This window comes from Cololabis saira, chromosome 20, assembly GCF_033807715.1.
Source record: "Cololabis saira isolate AMF1-May2022 chromosome 20, fColSai1.1, whole genome shotgun sequence".
In the NCBI taxonomy this organism is placed as follows: domain Eukaryota; kingdom Metazoa; phylum Chordata; class Actinopteri; order Beloniformes; family Belonidae; genus Cololabis; species Cololabis saira.
In genome coordinates this window covers 33,695,018-33,721,326 of record NC_084606.1, presented here as the reverse complement: position 1 = coordinate 33,721,326, position 26,309 = coordinate 33,695,018, and the positions used below count along the sequence as shown (strand labels likewise).

Sequence of the window (26,309 nt, the reverse complement as noted above, 5' to 3'; positions counted from 1 at the left end):
TGAGACCTGGTAGTCACAGTTATAAGTGGAACCCTAATAAGTGACGTCAAGCACATACAGTTATTTTATTTTCTTAATCTCACCACGCAGGGATCCATCTGGCAGCATAATAATAACAGACCCTCTTGTATAATATGACCCCTCTCTCTGCAGCATAGCATGGTCTTCTTCCAGATCTCATGCCCTGCACCTTCAGCCAATGATAATGAAGGTCAAGACAGCTTCCGGCTTGTCTCTAGATCTCTGTCTCGGGACCTGAAGACCAGTCCAACGGGACTGTCTGAGGCAGCAGCCCTCCCTCCCCTCCGTCCTCTCCCCTCCTTCCTCCCCTCTCTCTCCCATATACCACAGGCATGCACGTGGGTGTGCGGGTGTCACTCTCTCTCAGCCTGACTGACAACACAAACTTCAGAGAAGGGAGGACGAGCTGCAGCACAGGACAATCCAGACTTCCCAGGTTCCCACTCTGGACTGCACTCTTGGATTTAAGCAGCTCGTCTTTGGTGCTGAAGCGCTCGGGTTTTTGCGCAGGAGTTTTTTGGTCTCCATCTGGCACCAGACGCATCTGTCACCAAGCGCTCAGGAGCCCCGAGCTGTCACAGTCATGCCGGCCGGGTTTCAGCAGCTCGGAGGGGAGGTAATTTTTTTTATTTCTTTCTGCCTGTGCATTTTACTTAATTTGCGCGTTCAGTTTTTGGAGATTTTACGCCCAAAAACCCAGGAGGATTGTGCATGTTTTTGGTGTATCGAACCCCAATCCATTGACTGAAAAAAATAAATATGAAAAGTTACAATTAGATTTGCCACATATTTGTAACTGTCAATTTCTGTAATCATTGAAAATATCTATTCCAATGTCTTGGATTACAATCTAAATAGAGTTTAAGATTATAAAATGACTGAGAACACCACATGTTTATCATTAAGGGTATTGAAATAAAAAGTAACTTAGTGAACAATTTTTAGTGGGAAAAAAAAAACACAAAAAAAACTTTTGACCTTGACCAGTGAAATATCTGAGTTAACAGATCAGAGCTTGTGTTGTGGGTTTATTTAGCTTGGCTAGATTTCACCACCAGCTATGTTCAAGCAATCCTTTATTTCAGTTAGGTATGAACTCTGTTTTATGTATTTAATTCCTGTGTTTGAGGAGGATTTGTTGCTCTCTTTACTTGAAACTTCAAAGCTGACTTGTCTGTGATGGCATCAAGGAAACTTTCAGCTCCATAGTGACAGGGCTGTCTGGTCCCATAAAGACTGCAAATATTGGTGTATTTTTTTCTATTTTTTATTATTTATGTTATTTTTATATAAATATTGATTTGATTTTTTAGGAGATCACTGGATAACTAAGAAAATTATATTTATTTTTGAAGTGCGTTGCAGGGACTTGACGACCAGAGGCCTTAAACAAAATCAGATAACTTCCTGATATGTGGCGTTAAATGAATAACTAAGCAGTTGGCTGTATGTGCAGTGGATCGCTAAAATTATGAAGCAAAACTATCTGATTGAGATGCTTTATTGTCTGTGCAGGGACAGGTTCACAAACACAAACTCCACTGTTTTGGTTTTTAAACACTAAACAGCACCTGTCCTGAGACTCAACATTGCAAGGTCAAGACACAACATTACAGACTCTCATTTACACTTTGAGCTTGGCCAAACCCTGTTAAATCCTTAGAATAAAGAGGAATATCCAACTGAATTTCTTCGAATGGAAACAGGTAGAGGTTACTTTTTTTATTTTTATCATTACCCTTTGTTTGAACTCAAACAGTATTTATTAACCAGGTGTATGTAAGGTTTCAACACTACAAAAGACCATTAGATGCAAATTAAGGTCCAAAGTTCACCATACAAGCGCTGTGTGCCCTCTGATTGTTACTGGGCCCACGTGACACAAATATCCACTTTCCAGGAGGTCTTGTTGATACCATGATGGCTTATAGGTTTTCTGTTTATCCAGCACTTCTTTACACTTTTTATTAAGTCAAAACCGGTTTGAAAGCACAAACAAAAGCATCAAATTCTCCATGAATTTGAGTTTTCAGTTTTGTTTTGTTTTTGTTTTAATATTTTCATTAGGGGGTAAGGCACAGTAGGACAGGAATAAAAAAAAGATATACAGTCTACCTCCTAGGATGTTTTTTTTTTATTCAAGAACAGAAAAAGCATTCAACGAAAATAATGACAAAAATAATTTTAAGTAATATTTAAGTATTAGGGTTGGTAGAGGATCGCAATGCCCAGGACTGTCACTTAGGTAGGAGCACTGGGTGATATAATGGGAAAAAATCGGGGATAAAAATATAAAAAAATTAAATAAATAAATAAATATTTAAGTATTAAAGCTACACAGTATAAATTAAAAAATAGATTAATAAAAAGGGGAGAAAAAAAAGAAAACAAAAAAAAACCCAAAGCAAAAAAAAAAAAAAAACCCAAAAACAAAGAAAAAGTAAAAAATAGATAAAAAGGAGGAAGGAGTTTTCAGTTTTGAAGGAGTCAGACTTCAAAGGTCCGGGAGCTTCCAGGTTATAGTTCTAAAGTGTATCTTTGAGGCTGGAACTCCTGGAGGGGAGGACCTCTTTTCCCCAAGGTCATCTCATCTGTCACCGTGGAGACAGGTGCCCGTGGCCTGATGGGAAATTGGAGGGAAGCTAAAGTTCAGGCGAGTGACCAGTGAAGTCACGGAGAGCACTAAAGGGATTGTCTCTCATTAGGATCGCAGTTAAATATAGTTGATGATAGTCAAGCAGTGATGTGAGTGTTTCTACGTTAAGACTCATTCTAGCTGTCCACTTAAGTTCTCTCATTAATTGCTGTTAAAACTAAGTTATGAAGACAGCTCTCAACATAAGTCCTTGTTATTAACATGTAATAGTTTTTCATACGTACAGGGGCAGCGGTGGATGTTTGGAATAAATTAGATAGGGATTTGAAATTATGTAGAACCTTAACCTTATTTAAAAAAAACATTGAAAAGAAGGATGATTTCTTTATATCAAATTCATGAGTGGTGATGCTTGCTATGTTGATAAGTGATTTGATTAGATTTTTTAAGGATGAAGGTAACATGTAGACTGCACCTTTTATTTTTTATTTTTTTATTTCTTGAGGAATTTTTGTTATCCCCATGGAGCCAATTTGTTTTACTGTCAGTCTTTTCTCTTACTTCTCGCTTTCATTTCATTACTTTAATTAATCTTTTTGAGGGTAGGTAAATAATAAGCTTTGCTTCAGTCTACACCTTTTTCGGTCTAGATCAGGGGTCTGCAACCCAAAATGTTGAAAGAGCCATATTGGACCAAAAACACAAAAAACTAATATGTCTGGAGCCGCAAAAAATGAAAAGTCTTGTATCAGCCTTAGAATGAAGGCAACACATGCTGCATGTTTCTATATTAGTTATGACTGGGTCCTCGGCTGCAAATGTAGCAAATGTCTTTCCACATGACTCTTTTTGTTACGTGAATCTATGGAAGAGTATTAGAGCAAGGCAGGAGAAAAATAAAAATAATATTTTAGAGGAGGAAGATTTTTTTTTCATTATGCACTTCGAGAAAAAAGTCAAAATGTTTTTTTTTTTTTTTTGTTTTTTTTTTTTTTACCTTGTCTGCACACATATTAATGATTGATACCATGACGGTAGAAACCAAAAGTATATATATGTGCATTATTACTATATTTAATATATATACATATATATACGCACACATATGCGTACACATACATAAATATACACATACAACATACCCAGTGTTTTTTTGTTTTTTTTTGGGGGGGGGGTGACGTCAAAATGTTTTGAAAAAAGTCAAAATGTCGAGAAAAAAGTCGAAATGTCAAGAAAAAAGTCGAAATGTCAAGAAAAAAGTCAAAATATTTTGAAAAAAGTCAAAATGTTGAGAAAAAAGTTGAAATGTCAAGAAAAAAGTCGAAATATCAAGAAAAAAGTCAAAATATTTTGAAAAAAGTCAAAATGTTGAGAAAAAGTCAAATTGTCGAGAGATTAGAGTAGAGATTAATGTTGATGTACAATTTCGAGAAAAAAGTCAAAATGTTGAGAAAAAATGCGCAGTTTCGACTTTATTCTTGAAATTGTATTTCAACATTAATCTTGACATTTTTACTTTTTTTGTTGAAATGTAATATTTATTCTACACATTTTTACAGCATTGGAAAACGTTCAGAATGTTTGTGTCATGTTTGTCCTCCTACAGAAACCATATTAACAATAAAAATATATTTCCCTCCCCCATCTATTTCAATTTTCAAACATATTTGAAAAAGCTCCAGGGAGCCACCAGGGCGGCGCTAAAGAGCCGCATGCGGCTCTGGAGCCGCGGGTTGCCGACCCCTGGTCTAGATGGTATTTGTATATTGGAAATTTTTTTGTAATGTTTTCTTTGAACAGTGTATTCGTTTTTTTGTTGTCATTTTTATTCTTTTTTTTGTGATGTCATGACCGAAATAAACTAAACTAAACTAAAAACTAAAACTACGTAACTTTTGTCTCTTTGTTTGTTTGCTCTCTAGACGGTGACGGGAACCCTTGCACTCTCAGTCTTCACTGCTGTTCTGGGATCTCTAACATTTGGCTACAACATCGGAGTCATCAATGCACCTCAAAAAGTAAAGAAATCCGCACTGATCAAGGGAATGTTGTACAGAAAAAGATGATAATATTCCAAGGAAGCAGAGCCGCCTGGGAGATTTGCGAGGCCCTGTGCGAAATGGCTGGGGGGGCCCTTGCGCGTGAGCGTAGCAAGCGCGCGCAAAATGTTGGGGTTTTTCGGGTCGGATCGGGTGTTTATATGTGCAATTTTAACTCTCCAATTAGCAAAATACTGGATACCTTCCCCTGCCTCATCATCATCTGGGCTTGCCTCGACGCGAGGCCCCACGGCTGCTTGAGACCCGGTCGGATCGGTGATTTTTGTAACAAATTTATCAAACAAGCCTTTCAGAGAGGCATTAAACTCTTCCATTTTCTTTAGTTTTTTTTCTTTTTTCATCCCCTGATGGAAATTTCCTGATTCTGTCTCGTTCTCTCGACATTGTGACAGTTTGTTCCAACTCCACCCGTCTGGATCAGAGCACCTTGTGTCTGCGCTTGGTCTGATCAGTTGTATTGAACAACAGACACGCGCATCATTGCACATATATTTATTGATATGAACAGACTAGTACACATTTAGGTCTGTAATGGAACGTGACTGTTGATATTTATAAGGGAAAAAAGGAAAAAAAAATTTAAAAAAAAAATTGAAAAAATAGCGCGAGGCCCCTTGGGGCGCGAGGCCCCGTGCGGTCGCACGGTTCGCACACCCCTTGCGGCGGCCCTGCAAGGAAGTGACAAACCAGTGCCAGCTTGTAGAGCTGTATAAAATGAAAATGTAAGTGTTTATCCATCCGAGCTGTCCGAAAGTGACCGGCAAACCTTTAGCATCACAGTTTTGCCCACATCGGCAAAATGTCAAACCTTTCAAGAGGTCTTGTCATTACCACGGTTGCTGATTCAACACAGGGGCATGTTTGACGCCAAAACACGGAGTCATGCTGTTGTGTGATATTTATAAAACACATTTGGAGAAACAGAAACATTGGTGTCACACAAGCGAAGGAGATCAGTGCAGGGGAACCAGAGAGACAACCAAGAAAGGAATAGTTCATGGTCAACAACTTACATACAACAAGTGCAAAATATAGTTTTCTTCTGGTCGTCATAGAAACAAGATGATATCCCTGTTTACTTTATAAGGAAGAAGGGGATGAGAGATAAGTTTGATTAGTTTAATATCCCTTCAAATCTGAAAACCTGTTATATACATAAGAGCGTGTGGGTTTTAAAGTTAATGATACAAGACTGTCTCAGAAAATTAGAATATTGTGATAAAGTTCTTTATTTTCTGTAATGCAATTAAAAAAACAAAAATGTCATACATTCCGGATTCATTACAAATCAACTATATCTACTATCAAATATTGCAAGCCTTTCATTATTTTAATATTGCTGATTATGGTTTACAGTTTAAGATTAAGATTCCCGGAATATTCTAATTTTTTGAGATAGGATATTTGAGTTTTCTTAAGCTGTAAACCATGATCAGCAATATTAAAATAATAAAAGGCTTGTAATATTTCAGTTGATTTGTAATGAATCCAGAATGTATGACATTTTTGTTCACAATAAAAGGCATCACAATATTCGTATTTTCTGAGACAGTCCTGTATATGCTTTATTTCAAAAATTGACACAATTTCCTGAAGTCTTACTGAGATGTCCGTGACATGTTTAGATCAAAATACCACCGGGGAAATGTTTTTATCAACCATGACTTTTCAGCTTTGTTATAGGAGCTGGTTTAAGGGGTGGAGTTAACATCTTCCCTCTCCTCCTCTGTTGGCTGTGCCTCTTTGCAATCAGTCGTATAGCTTTGTATTACCCACTTCAGACGCACAATAAACAACAAAATGGGAAATTGGTTGACGATAACGATGACGCAGTTGGATGATTGTACTTTGTTGTGGGTCTGTGATGTCACAGCTCCCGGCAGATCTGAACAGCTCACTCTTATCTTCACACTCACAGCCTCAGACAAAACAACAACGTTGTGTTTTCCCAAAGATTCTGACATTCATTTCATACACTCAAACATGCTTTCAAGCACAAAGACGGAATGCTAAATACAAAATAGGATGCTGCTATTATTCTGGCTGCATCTGGTGTTTAAGTATGTTGGAAACATGCTTTGCAGGGGAGCTAAACACTTTCACAAAGTTACATAATTAAAAATGTCACCACATACTGTTGTGGGGAAAAAAAAAAGATCCGATCCCGATGAGAGAGTCAAGTTGAATTTATTAAAGAAAAGAAACAAAACGTATGCAGCACAAGGAGAGTCGTCAACCAACACACACCAGAGGTGTCAAGTAACAAAGTACAAATACTTTGTTACCTTACTTAAGTAGAAATTTTGGTTATCTATACTTCACTGGAGTAATTATTTTTCAGACGACTTTTTACTTTTACTCCTTACATTTTCACGCAATTATCTGTACCTTTTACTCCTTACATTTTTAAAAACAGCCTCGTTACTCTATTTCATTTCAGCCTTTAAAAAAAACTATCCAGTTAAATTGCTCCATCCGGATAGAGTGAATTTGGTTGTGGTTGTTTCAGATGTTCTTGTCCAGTTTTGTTCTTACATCCGTTCCCTCAGATTCCTGCAACTAAACTTGGATGTACATTCCAATAAAGGTTAGGATAAATGATAACATGCCTCTGAAGTTTGACTTTTTGCACCATTACAATACTTATAGGCAACTAGTCATCATATCTCCTGCTCTCTGAAACACATGTTAATGCTCAATAGTACACATATATGCTTCTTTAATATATTTGCATTATACTAAGATGCATTCATTTTCAATGGCTTTTGTCCTTAATGGCTTTTTTCCCCCTTACATTACTTTTACTTTTATACTTTAAGTAGTTTTGAAACCAGTACTTTTATACTTTTACTTGAGTAAAAAACTTGAGTTGATACTTCAACTTCTACAGGAGTATTTTTAAACTCTAGTATCTATACTTCTACCTGAGTAATGAATGTGAATACTGAAGACACCTCTGACACGCACTGATGAGGACACTGGTTTACAGAGGGGGGGGGCTTCCTCTTTTATACCAGGACATAAGGTGTGTATTTGTTATACAGGTTTTGCATATAGAGTGGGTCACAGCAAATGATGAATTTAGGAGTGTTTACAGAGTTCCTTGATCAAGGGTCACACCTGACCTCTTGTCAGACCTTTCGTCTCTGTGGGAATGTATAGTCGAACTGTACTGCAGTTTGCTTGGATACACATTACTAACGATGAATAAAGAAAATAAAAGTACAAGATGAATAAAACAATTAAAATAGCACATTATTAAAGCTGAAACAAATACAATCACGCACCACTAAAGCTGAATAAGACAAATAAAAAATGTCCTCCACGATACAGTTTTGCTTGGTTTCTAATAAAGACTTTAGCGTTACTCAGAGGGATATTTGGACGCGTGAGAATCAGTTCCAGTCAGAGTCAGACTCGGCTGCCGGCCTCCACAGATCTGCTGATAAACTTGGTTTACTGCAAACAGATATACTCCAAAATAAAAGCTGAGCCACTGCATCTCTATAACTTTCTAGACCAGGGGTCGGCAACCCAAAATGTTGAAAGAGCCATATTGGACCAAAAACACAAAAAAAAAAATATGTCTGGAGCCGCAAAAAATGAAAAGTCAAGTTTTTTTCATTATGCACTTCGAGAAAAAAGTTGAAATGTTGAGAAAAAAGTCCAAATGTTGAGAAAAAAGTCCAAATTTCAAGAAAAAAGTTGAAATGTCAAGATTAAAAAGAAAAGGAAAAAGGAAGAAAAGAGAAAAAGAAGAGAAAAAAGAAGGAAAAAAACTGAAAAAGGGAAAAAAAGAGGAAAAAGAGGAAAAAAAAGGAAAAAAGAAAAAAAAGAAGAAAAAAGGGAAAAAAAGTCAAACATTTTTGAAAAAGCTCCAGGAGCCACTAGGGCGGCGCTAAAGAGCCGCATGCGGCTCTAGAGCCCCGGGTTGCCGACCCCTGGTCTAGACCATTTTATGTGCCGTTGCAGTAGACTTGAACAAGAGTAGTAGCTGTTCTGAGGGCTGGTACACCCTGGGCACGTCCATATTGCTTAACATGTTAGAGCCGAGTATCTTTATTATCACTCAGGCTGGAGCGTAGATGTTGTTTCAGCCCAGGGATCAAATATTGGCAGTTGTCATCTTCCAAACGTGATGAATAGTTGATTTTGAAAAATAAAACTGTGAAAAATATATCAGCATTCTCCACCACAAAATACTTATTCCATGTAATAAATTAATCTCTAAACGTGTACATTGTAGACAACTTGCTTTCCTTTTCCCCTAAAGATTTGTGGAAAAATATAAACTGATCTTGATTTTACTTACCAGAGCCACAGGCTTGTCCCAGAGTTTCTAAACTTCTAAACAAGTTAAATACAGGACTGTCTCAGAAAATTAGAATATTGTAATTTTCTGTAATGCAATCACAAAAACAAAAATGTCATAAATTCTGGATTCATTACAAATCAACTGAAATATTGCAAGCCTTTTATTATTTTAATATAGCTGATCATGGCTTACAGCTTAAGAAAACTCAAATATCCTATCTCAAAAAATTATAATATTCTGGGAATCTTAATCTTAAATTGTAAGCCATAATCAGCAATATTAAAATAATAAAAGGCTTGCAATATTTCAGTTGATTTGTAATGAATCCAGAATGTATGACATTTTTGTTTTTTTTAATTGCATTACAGAAAATAAAGAACTTTATCACAATATTCTAATTTTCTGAGACAGTCCTGTACTTGTTTCATGTAATAAATTAATCTCTAAACATGTACATTGTAGACAACTTGCTTTGCTTTTCCCCTAAAGATTTGTGGAAAAATATAAACTGATCTTGATTTGACTTATCAGAGCCACAGGCTTGTCCCAGAGTTTCTAAACCTCTAAACAAGTTAAATATAATTACTGACTATAACTCCTCTTTATGTCCCCTGCAGATCATTGAAGCGGAATTCAATGTGACATGGGCGAGTCGGTATGGAGAGCCGATCACCACGGGGACCCTGACCTCCCTCTGGTCGCTGGCCGTTGCCATCTTCTCCATCGGGGGGATGCTCTCCTCCTTCTGCGTGGGTTTCATCTCGGAGTGGCTGGGCAGGTGGGGGAATGTGCCGTCACATGCTCACTAGGGCTGGGGATCGATTCAAATGTCAAGAATCGATTCGATTCCGATTCTTAAGATTCAGAATCGATTATCAAGATTTGATCCGATTCGATTCGATTCCGATATTGATTTGGGTTAGTGTTATTAAAACTGTTTTTGGAGCTGTTGCATGAATTATATGACTGTAGTTCTGCAAAATATTACTACTACTATTATATTGCGATTCAACAGCAAGTATTGCAGCTAATGATGCTGTAAGGACCAATCAGCTCCCAGAATGCTGATAGAACTGCTTTCAGAAACATCGTGGGTCAGAATTACCAAACAGATCCAGGGAGGAAACAGAGACGGATGACATCGGTTTTATTTTTTCCCACATTCCATTTTTATTTGTTCCATTTTCGGTCTATTTTGGTTTTTAATTTTTGAGCATTTGGTTTTTAGCATTTTTTGCAAATGTAACCCCAAGACAGTATATAAAGTAATGAAATATAGACAATTTATGCAATTATAACCTAACACTTTAAAGTTTTCATACCTTTAAACATATTTAAAGGCAAAAACATGGCACCAGTTATTAACGTGTCCAACAAAACATTCCTTTTTTGGGGCTAAACAAAAAAATAACCAAAAGTTGTAATGTAATGATGAAAAAAAAAAAAACATAAATAAATTAAATTAAATAAAAAAAAAAATAAAAAAAATTAAAATCGATCTTTAGACATATGAAACGATTTTTAGGAATTAATATGAGAATCGATTTAGAATTTGGAAATCGATTTTTTCAACACAGACCTAATGCTCACAGGGCCTGTTGCATGAAAAACAAAACATTTTATAGTTTTTTATGTCACGTGTAAATGAATTCCCCCCATGACGTGGAAATTGATTATTTTTGTCATGTCAATTTTTTTATTTTTTTTTTGTCATGTAAGCTGTGACACAAAGCAGAGAGTTAACACGGGCTGCAAAACATTTAGATTTATATGAACAACAAAGAATAATGCAACTACTTAGGTTCAGGCTCTAAAACAAACCAAATTATTACATCATTTTATTTCTAAACCTCTTGTTCCTTTTGCTACTTTAGACTTGGTTTAATATTTCAGTCTCCAGCTATGACACAGCCGTGTCTCTGTGAAGTATGAAACTAAAATGGACCCTAACGTCCGGCCTCACTCATGCAGCGGAGTTTCCCGCTGTAACTTCAGCCGGGATGAAAGCTGGACCTCTGCCCAAAGCTTCCACACCGGCTGAAAGAGGATCTTAGTAGCCGGTGTGCTGGGGCTCGTCTATTGCGCGCTGTGACCGTAGTCTTCCTAAATGAAAGCAGCTGTCGCTGGTGTTGCTGGTGAGACCAGCGTGACCTCGGAGGTCAAAGGTGCAGAACGGGTCGCCGTGTGAACGCAGTTGTCTGCTGCAACACCAAGTCTTATTGTTAGGTGTGTGAACGGGACTGAACTTACAATAACGCCTCTGAAGTTAACGTGATGTGCAACCTGTCGTGCAGAGCAGAAACCAGCTGCAGTCTGAATGTGCCACTAATAGAAGTGCGAAAAGACCACGAGAGCGCACAGAGGGGAGTTATGTCTACAGAGGCGAACGCTCTGTTTTTCCTTATCAACATCACGCATGAGCACCATCCTAGATTAGATTAGATTTTACATTCATGTTTCTAAGAGTTCTTTCACATGAAAACTGAGAGCCACGACCTCAAGATATTTGCTATTTGCACAACACTGGAAGATGCATAAATCAAGAAGTGAGATTTCAAAGTCCTCTTGGAGATTTATTACAACGTCTCAACTGCCCTAGCGATGTCTGTTGTGGACAGGATTGAATGTACACTGATGGTACTGATACATATATTTGTACCATCAAGTTACAAGTTATAAATGACTGACTGGTTTCTTAGTCTTGGGAGTTTAATGTCAGCTGGGGAAAGTGTAATGTAATTTCGGCAGCCAGCTGTGTGTGTGAGATTAAGAGTTGCAGCTGCATCTTAATGTGTTTAAGCGCAGCTTTTCTCGTTTATGTGTCCGGGGTTCTGTGAAAATGCTGCTACTGGAAAGCTGTGGAGTAGGGCTGGGCGATTTTGGACAAAAATAAAATCCAGATTTTTTTCTCTGAAAAGCCGATTTTCGATTTCGATTTCGATTTTTTGGGGTAAAACTACAAAAGACAATGGAATAAATTGTTTCAAATATTTTATCTTTATTTTTTAAAGAAAAAATAGCGAAAACATTTTCCTATTGGGAATGAAGTGGCAATTGAAAGATACTGTAAATCATCCTTGAGTTTAGTAAAGTGACAACATTTACAATTTTCTTGACCAAACAAAGATGACTAAACGAGCTCTGTCTGTAATGCAGCCAGCTGCAAAAAAGGAAAATCGATTTTCCGATTTTCTGATTTTCCGATTTTCCTTTTTTTAACATTGTCTTGATTAATAAATCCGATTTAGATTTAAAATCGATTCATCGCACAGCCCTACTGTGGAGTAGTGAAGTCTGCACAGAGCTGGTTCAGTCGCCATCAGATCATAGAAAACTGAGAATGTCTGACGGGAGCAAGAGTAGGGCTGGGCGATATATCGAGATTTTAATATATATCGATATATTTTCAAACGCGATATGGTACGAGACAATATTGTTTATATCGATTTCAAAAAAAAAAAAAAAAATTATGATTTTATAGCTTATTTTGTGACAAATTGACTTGAATGTTTTATTTGAGATTTGCACAAATGTTTTGTTATTTGCACAACTGTCAACCTCAGTGGAAAAGTCTGCCTGTTACTGTCTACATTGTATTAATTGCACAGTGTATTTTAATTTAATTGTTATGCAGGAAAGGGATATTTGTTTTATTTTATTCAAGAAGCATTTTTATTCTATATATGCAGGCAGTTTATTTTTATTTCATTTGTTTTATACATTTTGATATTGTGCAGACCTCTGTTAATAGATGTACCTGTGTGACATTTGGCCCGAGGCTTTGTATTAAAACTGACTGTTTTTTTAAGGGTTTGCCTCAGAAAAAAATGAAGCTAACAGAGATGCTATGCTATAATGCTTTGGGGGAAACCCCAATTATGGCACAGAAAAAATATCGATATATATCGAGTATCGCCATTCAGCTAGAAAATATCGAGATATGACTTTTGGTCCATATCGCCCAGCCCTAAGCGAGACCACAGCACTCTGGGAAGAGTGATAATAAAGAGAAAATTAGGACTTTTTCAATATTAAATCGTGTAAACCTGTTGCAATAAAGACCCAAAGTAAAACTGGAAAATCTGGAAATGAGCACATTGTGGCCTTTTTAAAATGTCAAATAAAATATTGCATATTAATCGATTTGAAAAAATGTCTCCAGGGTTTATAATGTCAGTTCAAGACAGAACACAAAGATGATCGAACTTGTGAGATAAAACAAAACCCAATTTACGTTTTTTCGCCTAATTTGTCTATGTTCTAATAACTTATGAGGTAATCTTGTCACAAGATGTTGAAACCATACACTTTAGGAAGCCCAAAGTGTGAACCACAATGTTTGTCTCTGTAATCAAAGCTGTGTTGGATGTTTCTTCAAAAAACATGTAGGACCCGTCCTGATTTCCTTAATTTAACTGACATATTTCATGATGGGAAATTTTCATATTCAGGTTTCTATTTGCTTATCTTCTCTTTCCTGTCTCCCCAGTGCCTTTTACGGGACTGTCTCAGAAAATTGACACAGAATATTGTGATAAAGTTCTTTATTTTCTGTAATGCAATTAAAAAAACAAAAATGTCATACATTCTGGATTCATTACAAATCAACTGAAATATTGCAATCCTTTTATTATTTTAATATTGCTGATTATGGTTTACAGTTTAAGATGAAGATTCCCAGAATATTCTAATTTTTTGAGATAGGATATTTGAGTTTTCTTAAGCTGTAAGCCATGATCAGCAATATTAAAATAATAAAAGGCTTGCAATATTTCAGTTGATTTGTAATGAATCCAGAATGTATGACATTTTTGCATTACAGAAAATAAAGAACTTTATCACAATATTCAAATTTTTCCGAGACAGTCCTGTATAACCTTTTACATCTTAAATAAAGAACTGGAATAGGTTTGACTGTTGAGCTGTGAGCGTTTTGAAGCCTTCTGTCTGTCTGTTTGACACTGCCCCCTGGAGGCTTAACAGCACTCGGGTTTATTACTCTGTTCCACTCACAGCCACTGCCAAACTACCAACAAAAATTGGAAAAAGAAAGAATCATGTATTGGAATCAACTGAATGGAGTAGCTCTCTTTTTTACATACTGTTAAATACCTGAACAGAGAAATGACTGCTTGTCCGTGTTTCTTCCAGGAGGAAAGCCATGCTCATAAACAACATGTTTGCCTTCATCGGTGGAAGTTTGATGGGAATGTCCAAACTCTGCAGCTCCTTTGAAATGATGATCCTTGGTCGTTTCGTCATTGGTGCCTACTGCGGTGAGAAGCCCTGGCCCTGCTCATCCTTCTCTTCCTTTCTTCTTATGTGTTTATTCAGAGGTGTCTTCAGTATTCACATTCATTACTCAGGTAGAAGTATAGATACTAGAGTTTAAAAATACTCCTGTAGAAGTTGAAGTATCAACTCAAGTTTTTTACTCAAGTAAATGTATAAAAGTATAAAACTACTTAAAGTATAAAAGTAAAAGTAATGTAAGGGGGAAAAAAGCCATTGAAAATGAATGCATCTTAGTATAATGCAAATATATTAAAGAAGCATATATGTGTACTATTGAGCATTAACATGTGTTTCAGAGAGCAGCAGATATGATGACTAGTTGCCTATAAGTATTGTAATGGTGCAAAAAGTCAAACTTCAGAGGCATGTTATCATTTATCCTAACCTTTATTGGAATGTACATCCAAGTTTAGTTGCAGGAATCTGAGGGAACGGATGTAAGAACAAAACTGGACAAGAACATCTGAAACAACCACAACCAAATTCACTCTATCCGGATGGAGCAATTTAACTGGATAGTTTTTATTTAAAGGCCGAAATGAAATAGAGTAACGAGGCTGTTTTTAAAATGTAAGGAGTAAAAAGTACAGATAATTGTGTGAAAATGTAAGGAGTAAAAGTAAAAAGTCGTCTGAAAAATAATTACTCCAGTGAAGTATAGATAACCAAAATTTCTACTTAAGTAAGGTAACGAAGTATTTGTACTTCATTACTTGACACCTCTGTGTTTAATAAGATAAAAGTAACATCACACATATTTTTTACACGGCTGTCGGTGATCTTCTTCACACCTGAACTGTTTCCTCTGCACAGGGCTGGCATCTGGCCTGACACCCATGTATGTGGGCGAGATAGCGCCAACGAGTCTCCGCGGAGCGCTGGGAACGCTGCACCAGCTGGCTATAGTCACTGGGATTCTGATAGCACAGGTATGGGTGGACTCACATATTCCCAGTACTGGAGTTGAGGGGGTATGAGGGGGGATGCCCTGAAATAAAAACGGTCCAAATCATCCCCCCAGTAAAACTGCCACCCCCCCTTTCCATCCCTTATGTCATTTCATCAATGAATGTGGTTTTACTGCTATTTCAACATTTAGAGTCATCACCAGAAAAATAACACCAGAAAAATAACTTATTTGACAATTTTCACCTGTTTCAAGTAAATTTTCACTTGAAATAAGTAGAAAAATCTGCCAGTGGGACAAGATGTATCTTCTTATTACAAGCAAAAAAATTTTGTTCCACTGGCAGATTTTTCTACTTATTTCAAGTGAAAATCTACTTGAAAAAGGTGAAAATTGTTGTTTTTTCCAGTGATGAGTCTTGTTTTAAGTGTAATAAGATTTTTTTACTAAAATGAAACATTTTAACTAGAAATAAGACAAATATTCTTGTTAAGATTTTGAGTTTTTGCACTGATCCATTTTACTTATCCTGTGAAGGACAGAGTCATATTGATAAGTTCAGAAAAGTGTTTTTTATTGTTGTGTTTTGATGTATTTGATGTAAGCCCAGTGGATATTTAAAGCATTTAACTGCTGCTATGTCATTCCTGCAGTATTTATGCAGGGGTTTTGGTCACTGCTATTATTTGTAATATATTATATTATTTGTAATCAGCACAAATTATCTGTCCCCATATGATAAAATCCACCATCCCCCCTGATTCTTTTTTACAACTCGAGTACTGCATATTCCTATAATTACGAGACTTGCTCACAAGCAAGAACATCCTGAACCCTTGATGTCTTATCCTGGACTTCCATGTTGAGTTGAATTTAAAAGCCCTAACTATAGCAATCAGGATACACCAAGGGTTTTTCTTTATTATGTAACCTTTTGAAAATGATGTGCTTTCAAACTAGTTTCCTCTCCTCGATCAGATCCTAGGTCTGGAGTCTTTACTGGGCAACGAGCACTTGTGGCCAGTGCTGCTGGGTCTAACTGTTGTGCCCACCGTACTGCAGATGGGCCTGCTGCCCTTCTGCCCCGAGAGCCCTCGGTTCCTTTACATCGTCCGCTGCCAGGAGCACCACGCCAAGTGTGGTGAGTACGGCTGGAGTCAGGCCAGCTGACAGTCCTGCCGGGGCCCCGGACAAAATAATCTAAGATGGGCCCCCCTGCGCCCGGATCTCTCCTTCCCCCTCTTCCTCTCCTCTCCCTCTGCTCTTCAGGTTTTTATACAAGCTAATGGACGTTAACATTAGAGCTAGCCAGTTAGGTTAAGTTACAAGGTTGGTAAACGTTGGCTGTGCTGTTTCTTACCTTGCTCTACGCTGACTTTATTAATTCCAGCTTCACCGTCACTACCTTTTTAAAATATTTGTGAAGAGAATCTCTGAGGCCTCTATTTTCTTCTTCTCTTTTCTCTTCTTTTCTGAGCACCAAACTTGTGCTGACCGGACATTTTGACCATTCTAATGGTTGAATTAAATGATAACATCAAATTTTGACCAGCGGCCAAACCATTTTTGTGTTGGGGGTTCTTGACCACAAGGACAATTAGGAAGAAAACAAATAACAAGCTTTTATGTAACTCAAATACTACATATTTTTCCACAAATAGGCATATTTTGAAACATTTTGAAAAATGATTCCATAATTTAATGAGAATAAAAATAAATAAATAAATTTAAAAAAATAATTCAGTTCTGCACTCAGGTGGCTACAGTTTGTTATTATGAAGTCTGATGGCTGTGGGGATGAAGGACCTGCGGTAGCGTCAATTAGCATTGATGTTAAAGATGTAATTACTCCAGATCAATCTGGGAGGGGTTACGAAAACCTTTTTTTTTTTATCTGAGATTACTCACATACGGATAACATTCAAAACAGTTCAAATTCAATTCAAAACGTGGCTTGTTTGGAGGAGTTTCTTCTCCTAAGAAGAACATGGCAACACATGTCGCTTCTGTACAAAGAAAAACTCTTCCTCAGTGATGTGCTGTGGACAATGATCACAAGCACATCAGCAAATCCACAACAGAATTACTGAAAATCAAAGTTTTCAGTAATTCTGTTGTGGATTCGGCAAAGCTCAGTCCTCAACCCAAGTTAAAATCTATGGACCTTAAAACGAGGCAGGGCAAGGCAGGGCAGGTTAATGATAGCACAATTCAAGAACAAGGGGATTCAAAGTTCTTTACTCTTTTTGCTTAAGACAGTTTTGCATCAACAAATGCTTGAAAATCTCAATAAAATCTCAAGTTCCCTTTCATTTATCCAATTTACAGGCCTGAGGAGATTAACGGGCCGGCAAGAAGTGGGTGACATGCTGGCAGAGATGAAGGAGGAGAAGAGAAGGATGGACATGGAGAGGAAGGTGTCCATCCCTGAGCTCTTTCGTTCCACTCTTTACCGCCAGCCCATCATCATTTCCATCCTGCTGCAGCTCTCCCAGCAGCTCTCGGGGGTCAATGCGGTACGTTTCTGCTGTCATTTCTTCATAGTTATTGTACTGAAACTATAAAAATGCTCTTTATTACATTTGGCATTGCAGTGACAAGTGTGGCTTGAATAATGCTCCAAAACAAATCATTTGGGAATCAATGCCATGCCATATTGACTTAGCCTGATTATTCTCCACCTGTCCTGCAGATCTTCTACTACTCCACCAATATCTTCATGAAGGCAGGAGTCCAGAGTCCAGTCTATGCCACCATAGGAGCCGGAGTAGTAAATTGTGCTTTTACTGTGGTCTCGGTGAGAATTACACCCCAAAATACCTATGAAGAAGCTTGAACATGTCTTGGTGTTTTGATGTGGTCCCTCTACTGTCACAGCTTGATATAACCTGATATACATGTAGACTTCAGTTCTGCTATGAACCTCAGTGAGTCAATCACTGTGTCTCCATTACTGTTTAACACTGTTATCAGAGAGTAAATAAGATAAGAGGTGCCTGCTCACCCATTTTCATGTGCCCACCTATCAGATATTCCTTTATCCACTGGGTCAGGTTTGGTTTGTCATTTCAATAGGTTTCGTACTTTTTCGCCTTGTTAGCAGCATGGCTCAAAGGCAAGACTTTTCCTCCACCGCTGCAAAGAAGTTGCCATTTAATGAGAAAAGTATCCAGTTAGATGAACATTCATGGCTGCAAAACCCAAGTAACGAGTCATGTTTTTATTTAATGGCATCAGAATAAATGGCAGTGCACACAAACTTTACCTTACATTGTGTAACTTAATGTTCGTAAAACAGATTTTCCCAGTAGTATAAGCTTTACTTATGCTAATTATCATATACATATATATATATATATATATATATACATATATACATATATACATATATACAGAGGTGGGTAGAGTAGCCAAAATTTGTACTCAAGTAAAAGTACTGTTACTTCAGAATAATATGACTCAAGTACAAGAGTACTTGGTGAAAAAACTACTCAAGTACTGAGTAACTGTTGAGTAACGTCTGATTTATTTTTTTAACACAACCATTCAAACAGACAAAAGTACAAAATAATCATCTTCAGGCAAATTAAATCAAGAAAATAATTAAATAAATTAAATTTTTTTTTTTTTTTTTTAATAATGTTTTTATTCATTTGACAGGTAAAAGTACATACAATGAAAAATAAGGATTTTTTCTTTTTTTCCAAAAACAACAACCCCTTTCCCAGCCCTCCCCAATCCTACAAAATTTGTCACAGATCAGTAATAACACACATCCTTCCTTCTTACCGTAAACAGACATGCAAATATAAAAGTACCTAGACAATTAAGAGAGAGTAATACAAATAAAATAAAATAAAAAAAATAAAAAACACCACAAAACTGCGAAGTAATATTTTCAGTGGGTTGAGATGAAATAAGGAGGGAAAGGAAATTCAGAAGTCAGTTGTCAGAAGTGAACTTTTCACTTGTCCTGTAGTGTCTTCAATTTAGCTATGTAACTAATCATGCAGCCCCAAACCGAATCAAATTTTCCAGGTGTCCCCCTCAGATCGTATTTAATTTTCTCCAGATCTAAGTACAGCATGAGGTCCTTAAGCCACACGGAAGCTTTGGGGGCAACTGGTGCCTTCCATTCCAACAAAATTCTTCTACGTGCTAATAAAGAAGCAAAGGCGATACTATCCTTAAACTTTTTCCTAATTGTTTGGTCTGATAATACTCCAAAAATAGCCAGTTCTGGACAAGGTGTCAATTCCATATTTAGTGCCTCTGCAAGATGTTTAAAAACAGCCGTCCAGTAAACTTGCAGACGGGGACACAACCAAAACATGTGGGTCATGTTTGCTGGTGACAAGTGACACCTATTGCATGTGTCTGCGACATTGGGATAAATTTTGGAAAGTTTGGAATTGGTAAAATAAATACGATGGACAACCTTAAATTGTATCAGATTAAGCCTGGAGCAAGATGTGCTGTTATTTACACGAATTAATGCTGAGTCCCAGTCACCGTCATCGATAACCCTGCCAAGTTCTTGTTCCCAGTCTTTCTTGATTTTATCAAGAGATGTCTCTTTGAGATGGGATATTAAGGTGTACATTTTTGAGATAAGGCCTTTCTGATTTGTGGGAATTTCCAAAATTGATTCAATTACTGAGTTAGGAGGGATATTGGGGAAACAGGTACTATTGGATTTAACAAAGTTACGAACCTGGAAGTATCGGAATAGGTGAGATTTGGGAAGGTTAAATTTTTCACATAATTCGCTGAAGCTAGCGAAGACATTGTTAATATATAGATCACTTAGCCTTGCAAGGCCTGAGCGCTGCCATAGGGAAAATGCATGATCAATGTTGGGAGGGAGGAAGAGATGATTATTATGTATGGGGCTGTGATTAGACAATCCTTTGAGTCCAAAAGTACATCTAAATTGGAACCAAATTTTAAGGGTGGAGACAACAATTGGGTTACATGTATATTGGGATGATTGAAAGGGCAATTTTGATGTAAGTAGAGCTAGGAGTGATGTAGAAAAGGATTTAGCTTCTAGTTTACACCAGATTAATTCAGGTTCACGAATCCAGAGAGTCACTTTGCTTATGTTAGCTGCCCAATAGTAGAGTCTTAGGTCAGGGAGTGACAAACCACCAACGGACTTATGCCTTTGTAAAAACTCTCTCCTTATCCTGGCGGTCTTGCCTTTCCATATAAAAGATGAAATTTGCTTATTTATAGCACGAAAAAAGGAATTGGATAAAAAGATCGGCAAGCATTGGAAAAGATACAAAAAACGTGGAAGCACGTTCATTTTGATGCAATTTACCCTGCCTGCTATAGTTATATGCAAATTACACCATCTTTCCAGATCTGATTTAAGCTTGTCGATTAGGGGTGATAAGTTGTTCTTGTAAAGATCTGACATCTTGCGGCAGATATGCACACCTAAATATTTGAAGCTGCTTTTAGACACTTTAAATGGGAAAGACACATCGGGGATCTCAAGGGCTAAGTTATTTACAGGAAAACATTCGCTTTTTGAGAAGTTCAACTTATAACCGGAAAATGCTCCAAAGTTGTTAAGCAATTCAATTATCTTGGGGATGGTGGTTACTGGATCAGAAATAAACCATAGTAAATCGTCCGCATACAAGGAAAGTGTATGTTCCAAACCAAATCTGTGGATTCCTTTACTAAAATTGGCCGATTTAAGTGCGATAGATAAAGGTTCGATTGCCACAGCAAACAATAGTGGACTCAGAGGGCACCCTTGGCGGGTTCCTCTGTTGAGTGTGAAATATTGGGATTTCATCCCATTAGTGCTTACGGACGCTTTAGGGGAAGAGTATAAAAGTGAGATCCAGGATATATACTTAGACCCAATGCAGAACCTCCCCAAGACCTCCAACAGATAACTCCACTCCACCCGATCGAAAGCCTTCTCCGCATCCAGGGAGACCACCACTTCTGGTGTCTCCCTGGATGCGGGAGAAAAAAGAAGGTCGAGGAGGCGGCGGACATTGGAAAAAGAGTGTCGGTTTTTCATAAACCCGGTTTGGTCGGGTGAAATGATGCTCGGCATAATTGATTCAAGTCGTAAGGCCAGTGCCTTAGCTAAAATCTTATAATCGGCATTTAAGAGGGAGATAGGACGGTAAGAGCTACAATCAGAATCTTCTTTACCCGGCTTTAATAATAAGGTTATAGATGCCTCGGTGAGAGTTTGAGGCAGAGCATCCCGGTCCAGAGAGTCATTGAACATGTCTAAGAGGAGAGGGATTCATTTATCAGCAAATTTAAAAAAAAACTCTATAGGGTAACCGTCTGGGCCAGGGGCCCTGCCACTTTGCATTAGTTTAACTGAGTTTGCTAATTCACGAAATTCTAAGGGTCGATCCATTTCGCTCTTCTGAGTAGAAGAAATGGGTGGGAAATTTAGGTTATCCAGGAAGCTCATCATGTTTGTTTTGTCAGTTGGGGATTGTGAAGTATATAGTTCAGAATAAAATGTTTTAAAGGTTTCATTTATGACGGATGGCACTACTGTAAGTTCACCTGAAGGAGTTCTAATCTGTTTAATTTGCTGGGATACTGATTGGCTTTTTATTAGGCGTGACAGATGGCGTCCTGCCTTCTCACCGTGCTCGTACAGAAATCCACGTGAACGTAAGAGTAATTTTTCAGTTTCTTGCGTTGACAGCAAGTTATAGTCCATTTGAAGGTTTTGTCTCTCTTTGTCTAATTCAGGGGATGGAGATATATAATTTTCTGTCCAAGATAAGATAATTTTCTGTCCAATTCTGTTATGCTTTCCATGAGTTGATCCTGTTTTTGTTTTTTGAGTTTATTCAGTCTTGCAGAATAAGATATAATCTCTCCTCGGACTACCACCTTTAATGTCTCCCACAGTAAAGATGGGGATATGAGATTAGACTTGTTGGTAACAAGAAAATCATCGATTACTTTGGAGATTGTTTGGCAAAAGTCATCATCGTTTAGCAATGTACAATTCAGCCTCCATGGAGGGCGTGTCTTTTGTAAAAGTGTAAACGAAAGGTCGAGTAGCACTGGAGCATGATCAGATACCACTATCGTTGAGTATTCTATGTTATCGACAACAGGAAGAAAATAATTATCAATGTAAAAGTAATCAATTCTTGAGAATGTTTTATGGACCTGAGAGTAAAAAGAAAATAGTTTTTTTATCAGGATAGAGAAAGCGCCAGGGATCCAAACCTCCTATTTGATCCATAAACGTTGAAATTGCTTTGGCAACTTTAGAAGGGGAGACCTGCCGTGGGCAGGATTTGTCTAGCAAAGGGTTTATAGTACAGTTAAGGTCGCCTCCTAAGATTAAGTGGTGGGAAGTTAAGTCCGGTAAAAGTGAGGTTACTTTCCTAATAAATGCCTCATCATCCCAATTGGGTGCATAGAGATTAACTAGAACAACAGGTACATTAATAAGGGAGCCTGAGACTATAACAAACCGGCCTTGGTGGTCAGCTATGACGTTTGTTGGGTAAAACTGTATTTTTTTATGTATCAAAATCGCTGTACCCCTTGCTTTGCTACTATAATTGGAGTGAAAACTTTGGCCAACCCATGAAGCCTTTAACCTATGGTGATCCTTAGCGATCAAATGCGTCTCCTGTAAAAAAGCAATTTTTCTTTTAAGACGTTTTAAGTGAGAAAATTCTCTACCCCTTTTTACTGGGCCATTGATCCCTTTAACATTCCAAGAGACAAATCTCAGACAAGATACCCCTTTTTTTGTAGTATTAGCCATAAACAAATTTGTAAGTATATGGTAGGAAAAAACACTGCTTTGTAGAAGGACGTAGTGTTACAAACGTGCAAACAAAAATATAAATAAAAGCAAATCTGTAGGATCCCCCACCCCAGTACCCCAAAACAAAAACCCTGAGAACAGGGAACAAATAAACACACCTAGACCTCCCTAAGCTAGTCCTAAGAACGAGAACTAGCAGCGGGACTCCATAAACTCTGTTACTTCCATGTGACATAAATCTGTGAACTAAACACTCACCGAGCAGATAGGGCTCCTATATCTGCAAGTGTGTCTACAATGTGCATTTAGGCGCTAAATTAAAATTAATAAAAAATAAAAAATAGCTTAAATTAAAATAAGGTTAAAGTAAATTCAAGTACTTCAATAAATAATAAAATAAATAAAATAACAGAATAAAAAAATAAATTAAGCACAAGTAGCACAAAATTTCAAGCCTTTATACTTTTCTTTTTTAACCAGGCAGAACTAGAACAAACATGAACTCATAGAAACTCTGTGTGTGTTTGAGTCTGTGTAAATGTGACAAAACATGCAAAAACAAACATTTTTCCCAAAGAATCACCCAGTGATGTCATAAGATTGACGCGTACGTGGATAAAAGGGATAAAAGAAAAGTAACAGCTCAACGTAGCCTAATGTAGCGGAGTAAGAGGAACAGTTTCTTCTACACAAATCTACTCAAATAAAAGTAAAAAGTATGGTGATTCAAAACTACTCCTAAAAGTACAAAATTTCCCAAAACTTACTCAAGTAAATGTAACAGAGTAAATGTAACTTGTTACTACCCACCTCTGTATGTATACGGTATATATATATATATATATATATATATATATATATATATATATATTTATATATATATATATATAACTAGCTCAAATGCTGGACTGTGACGACAGTAAACATAACTGTTGGTGAACACTTTTTCAACCTCAAGTTCAAGTTTGGCCTTTAAAAATCTACGTGCGTGCACACAAACCTTCAGTTCTGAATCAGATTTCACTACCAAATCAGATATTTAAACTTGAATACATACATTTTTGTTACATCTGGCCAAAGAGGAAACCAGTCTCTGTTGCTCTGTTTTCCTCGCGTGAACAGCTTTTCCTTGTGGAGAGGATGGGTCGACGGACGCTCCACATGTTGGGACTGGGAGGAATGTGCATATGTGCCATCGTCATGACCGTAGCTCTAGCTTTACTGGTGAGTTACTCAAACCACCGAGTGTCAACTACCAGTTTCAACTATTCTCTGACTCTGCTTTTCCTTCTGCTTCACAGGACAGCGTTCCCTGGATGAGCTACATCAGTATGCTGGCTATTTTTGGCTTTGTGGGTTTCTTTGAGGTCGGTCCAGGTCCCATCCCTTGGTTCTTTGTAGCAGAGTTGTTCTCTCAAGGTCCGAGGCCGGCTGCTATGGCCGTGGCAGGGTTTTCCAACTGGACTGCCAACTTCATCATTGGCTTTGGCTTCCAATATGTTGCAGTGAGTACTTTCGATATATTCCATTGTCAATCGCCTCAAATCCCTTCATCGTAATCTAACCTTCATCCCATTCTTCCCCCAGGACCTTTGTGGCCCGTACGTCTTCCTGATCTTTGCAGGAATCCTTCTCTTCTTCCTCATCTTCACATTCTTCCGGGTGCCCGAGACCCGAGGCAAGACCTTTGACCAGATCTCAGCCAGTTTCAACCAGCAGTTAGCAGGGGGGATGGATTTGGATATGGACATGGACATGGATTTGGACAAGCCCAGCACAGAGTTGGACTACTTGGGGGAGGAAAACGTCAACTGAGGGGGTCCATTTCAAACGAAGCTTGAACTGATACAACTTGAGATGAGCCTTAAAATTGGGCGCTACTCCAAATGCTGTTATTTTTCTGACATGTATGATTGCATTCATATAAATTGTGGTGCCAACGCAGTGTTAGGTGTGTGACAATATTGACATTTTGAACCATCCTTGGCTGGCACTACCGCGGTAAAAGATTGTAAGAAAAAAAAAAAAAAAAAAGTCCAACATGACCTGAAAAACTATTAGAAACCATCTGCTGTACTTCCGAGGAACCATGTGGACTTGAGGCATTGACTGCCAGCGTGATGGGATTGGTACTCCCTGCTGTTCGGTTGCAGTATTGACAAAAGTGGAAAGACTCTGGAATTCCTGCACTTTATAAACCAAGACAACCAAAGCTTTCCAGGTGTAGATGTAAAACTGCAGGAAGTTGATGCAACTTGCCATTTAAGATGGGAACACTTAAGAATGTTAGAAGCAGTTTTAAGATGATGCTACAGGGCTAAGTCTCAACTGTCTTGGCCTCTAAAAGCCTGTGTTATGAATGAAATGCATTAATGTCGATGTACTTAAATTATATCTTGTCTAATGAGCTTCTAGATTAGATTCAGATGGCAAATTAAAAAGGTACACATTTCACTTAAATTCTTGGGTTTAGGCACATCTCAAAACCACCCATTTTGGAGGGGATTTGTAGAAGCATCCTGCAAGTTTCTACAAAAGACAGGACTAGTAGTCCTGCATGTCCCCATGTACTTAAGACTTTTAAGAACCTAGTGGCTCAACCTGCAAAAGTGCTACTTTTAAAAGCAACACCTTTGATACATCCAGTACTCGAGTTGAGGGGGGGGATGAAATAATGACTGTCAAAATCATCCCCCCCTTTCCATCCCTTATGTCATTTCATCAATTAATGTGGTTTTACTGCTATTTCAACATTTAGAGTCATCACCAGAAAAACACCAGAAAAATAACTTGACAATTTTCACCTGTTTCAAGTAAATTTTCACTTGAAATAAGTAGGAAAATCTGCCAGTGGAACAAGATTTATATTCTCATTACAAGTAAAAAAGTAAAAAAATCTTGTTCCACTGACAGATTTTTCTACTAAGTTTAGGGTGAAAATCTACTTGAAAAAGGTGAAAATTGTTTCCAGTGATGAGTCTTGTGTTAAGTGTAATGAGATTTCTTTTACTAATGAGACATTTTAACTAGAAATAGGACAATTATTAAGATTGAGTTTTTGCAGTGATCCATTTTACCGGTACTTATCCTGTGAAGGACAGAATCATATTGATAAGTTCAGAAAACTGTTTATTGTTGTGATGTATTTGATGTAAGCCCAGTGGATATTTAAAGCTTACAGAAGGCTGCATTTAACTGCTGCTATGTCATTCCTGCAGTATTTCTGCAGGTGTTTGTCAGAGCCATTTGTAATATATTATTTTTAATCAGCACAAATTATCTGTCCCCATATGAGAAAATCCACCATCCCCCTTGATTTTTTTTTT

The 26,309-nt window shown here is 37.5% G+C and overlaps 1 protein-coding gene across 1 annotated transcript; it reads left to right on the top strand.

Moving 5' to 3' along the window:
* The first annotated feature begins 262 nt into the window (after window positions 1–262).
* LOC133420064 (solute carrier family 2, facilitated glucose transporter member 4-like) lies at window positions 263–25,642 on the top strand. The gene is made up of 11 exons (XM_061709629.1): window positions 263–637; window positions 4,540–4,635; window positions 9,610–9,770; window positions 14,144–14,268; window positions 15,101–15,216; window positions 16,173–16,335; window positions 17,523–17,710; window positions 17,887–17,991; window positions 24,106–24,207; window positions 24,285–24,488; window positions 24,571–25,642. Exons 1-11 carry the CDS (start codon window positions 605–607, stop codon window positions 24,796–24,798), a joined length of 1,521 nt encoding a protein of 506 aa, XP_061565613.1. The 5' UTR covers window positions 263–604; the 3' UTR covers window positions 24,799–25,642.
* The last annotated feature ends 667 nt before the right edge of the window (window positions 25,643–26,309 follow it).

Excerpts from the sequence above, each read along its gene's own strand:
- LOC133420064 (XM_061709629.1), top strand. The coding sequence starts at position 605 with ATGCCGGCCGGGTTTCAGCAGCTCGGAGGGGAG. Across the intron at positions 4,636-9,609 it reads TCATCAATGCACCTCAAAAA|ATCATTGAAGCGGAATTCAA; the intron begins GTAAAGAAATCC and ends TGTCCCCTGCAG. Across the intron at positions 14,269-15,100 it reads CGTCATTGGTGCCTACTGCG|GGCTGGCATCTGGCCTGACA; the intron begins GTGAGAAGCCCT and ends TCCTCTGCACAG.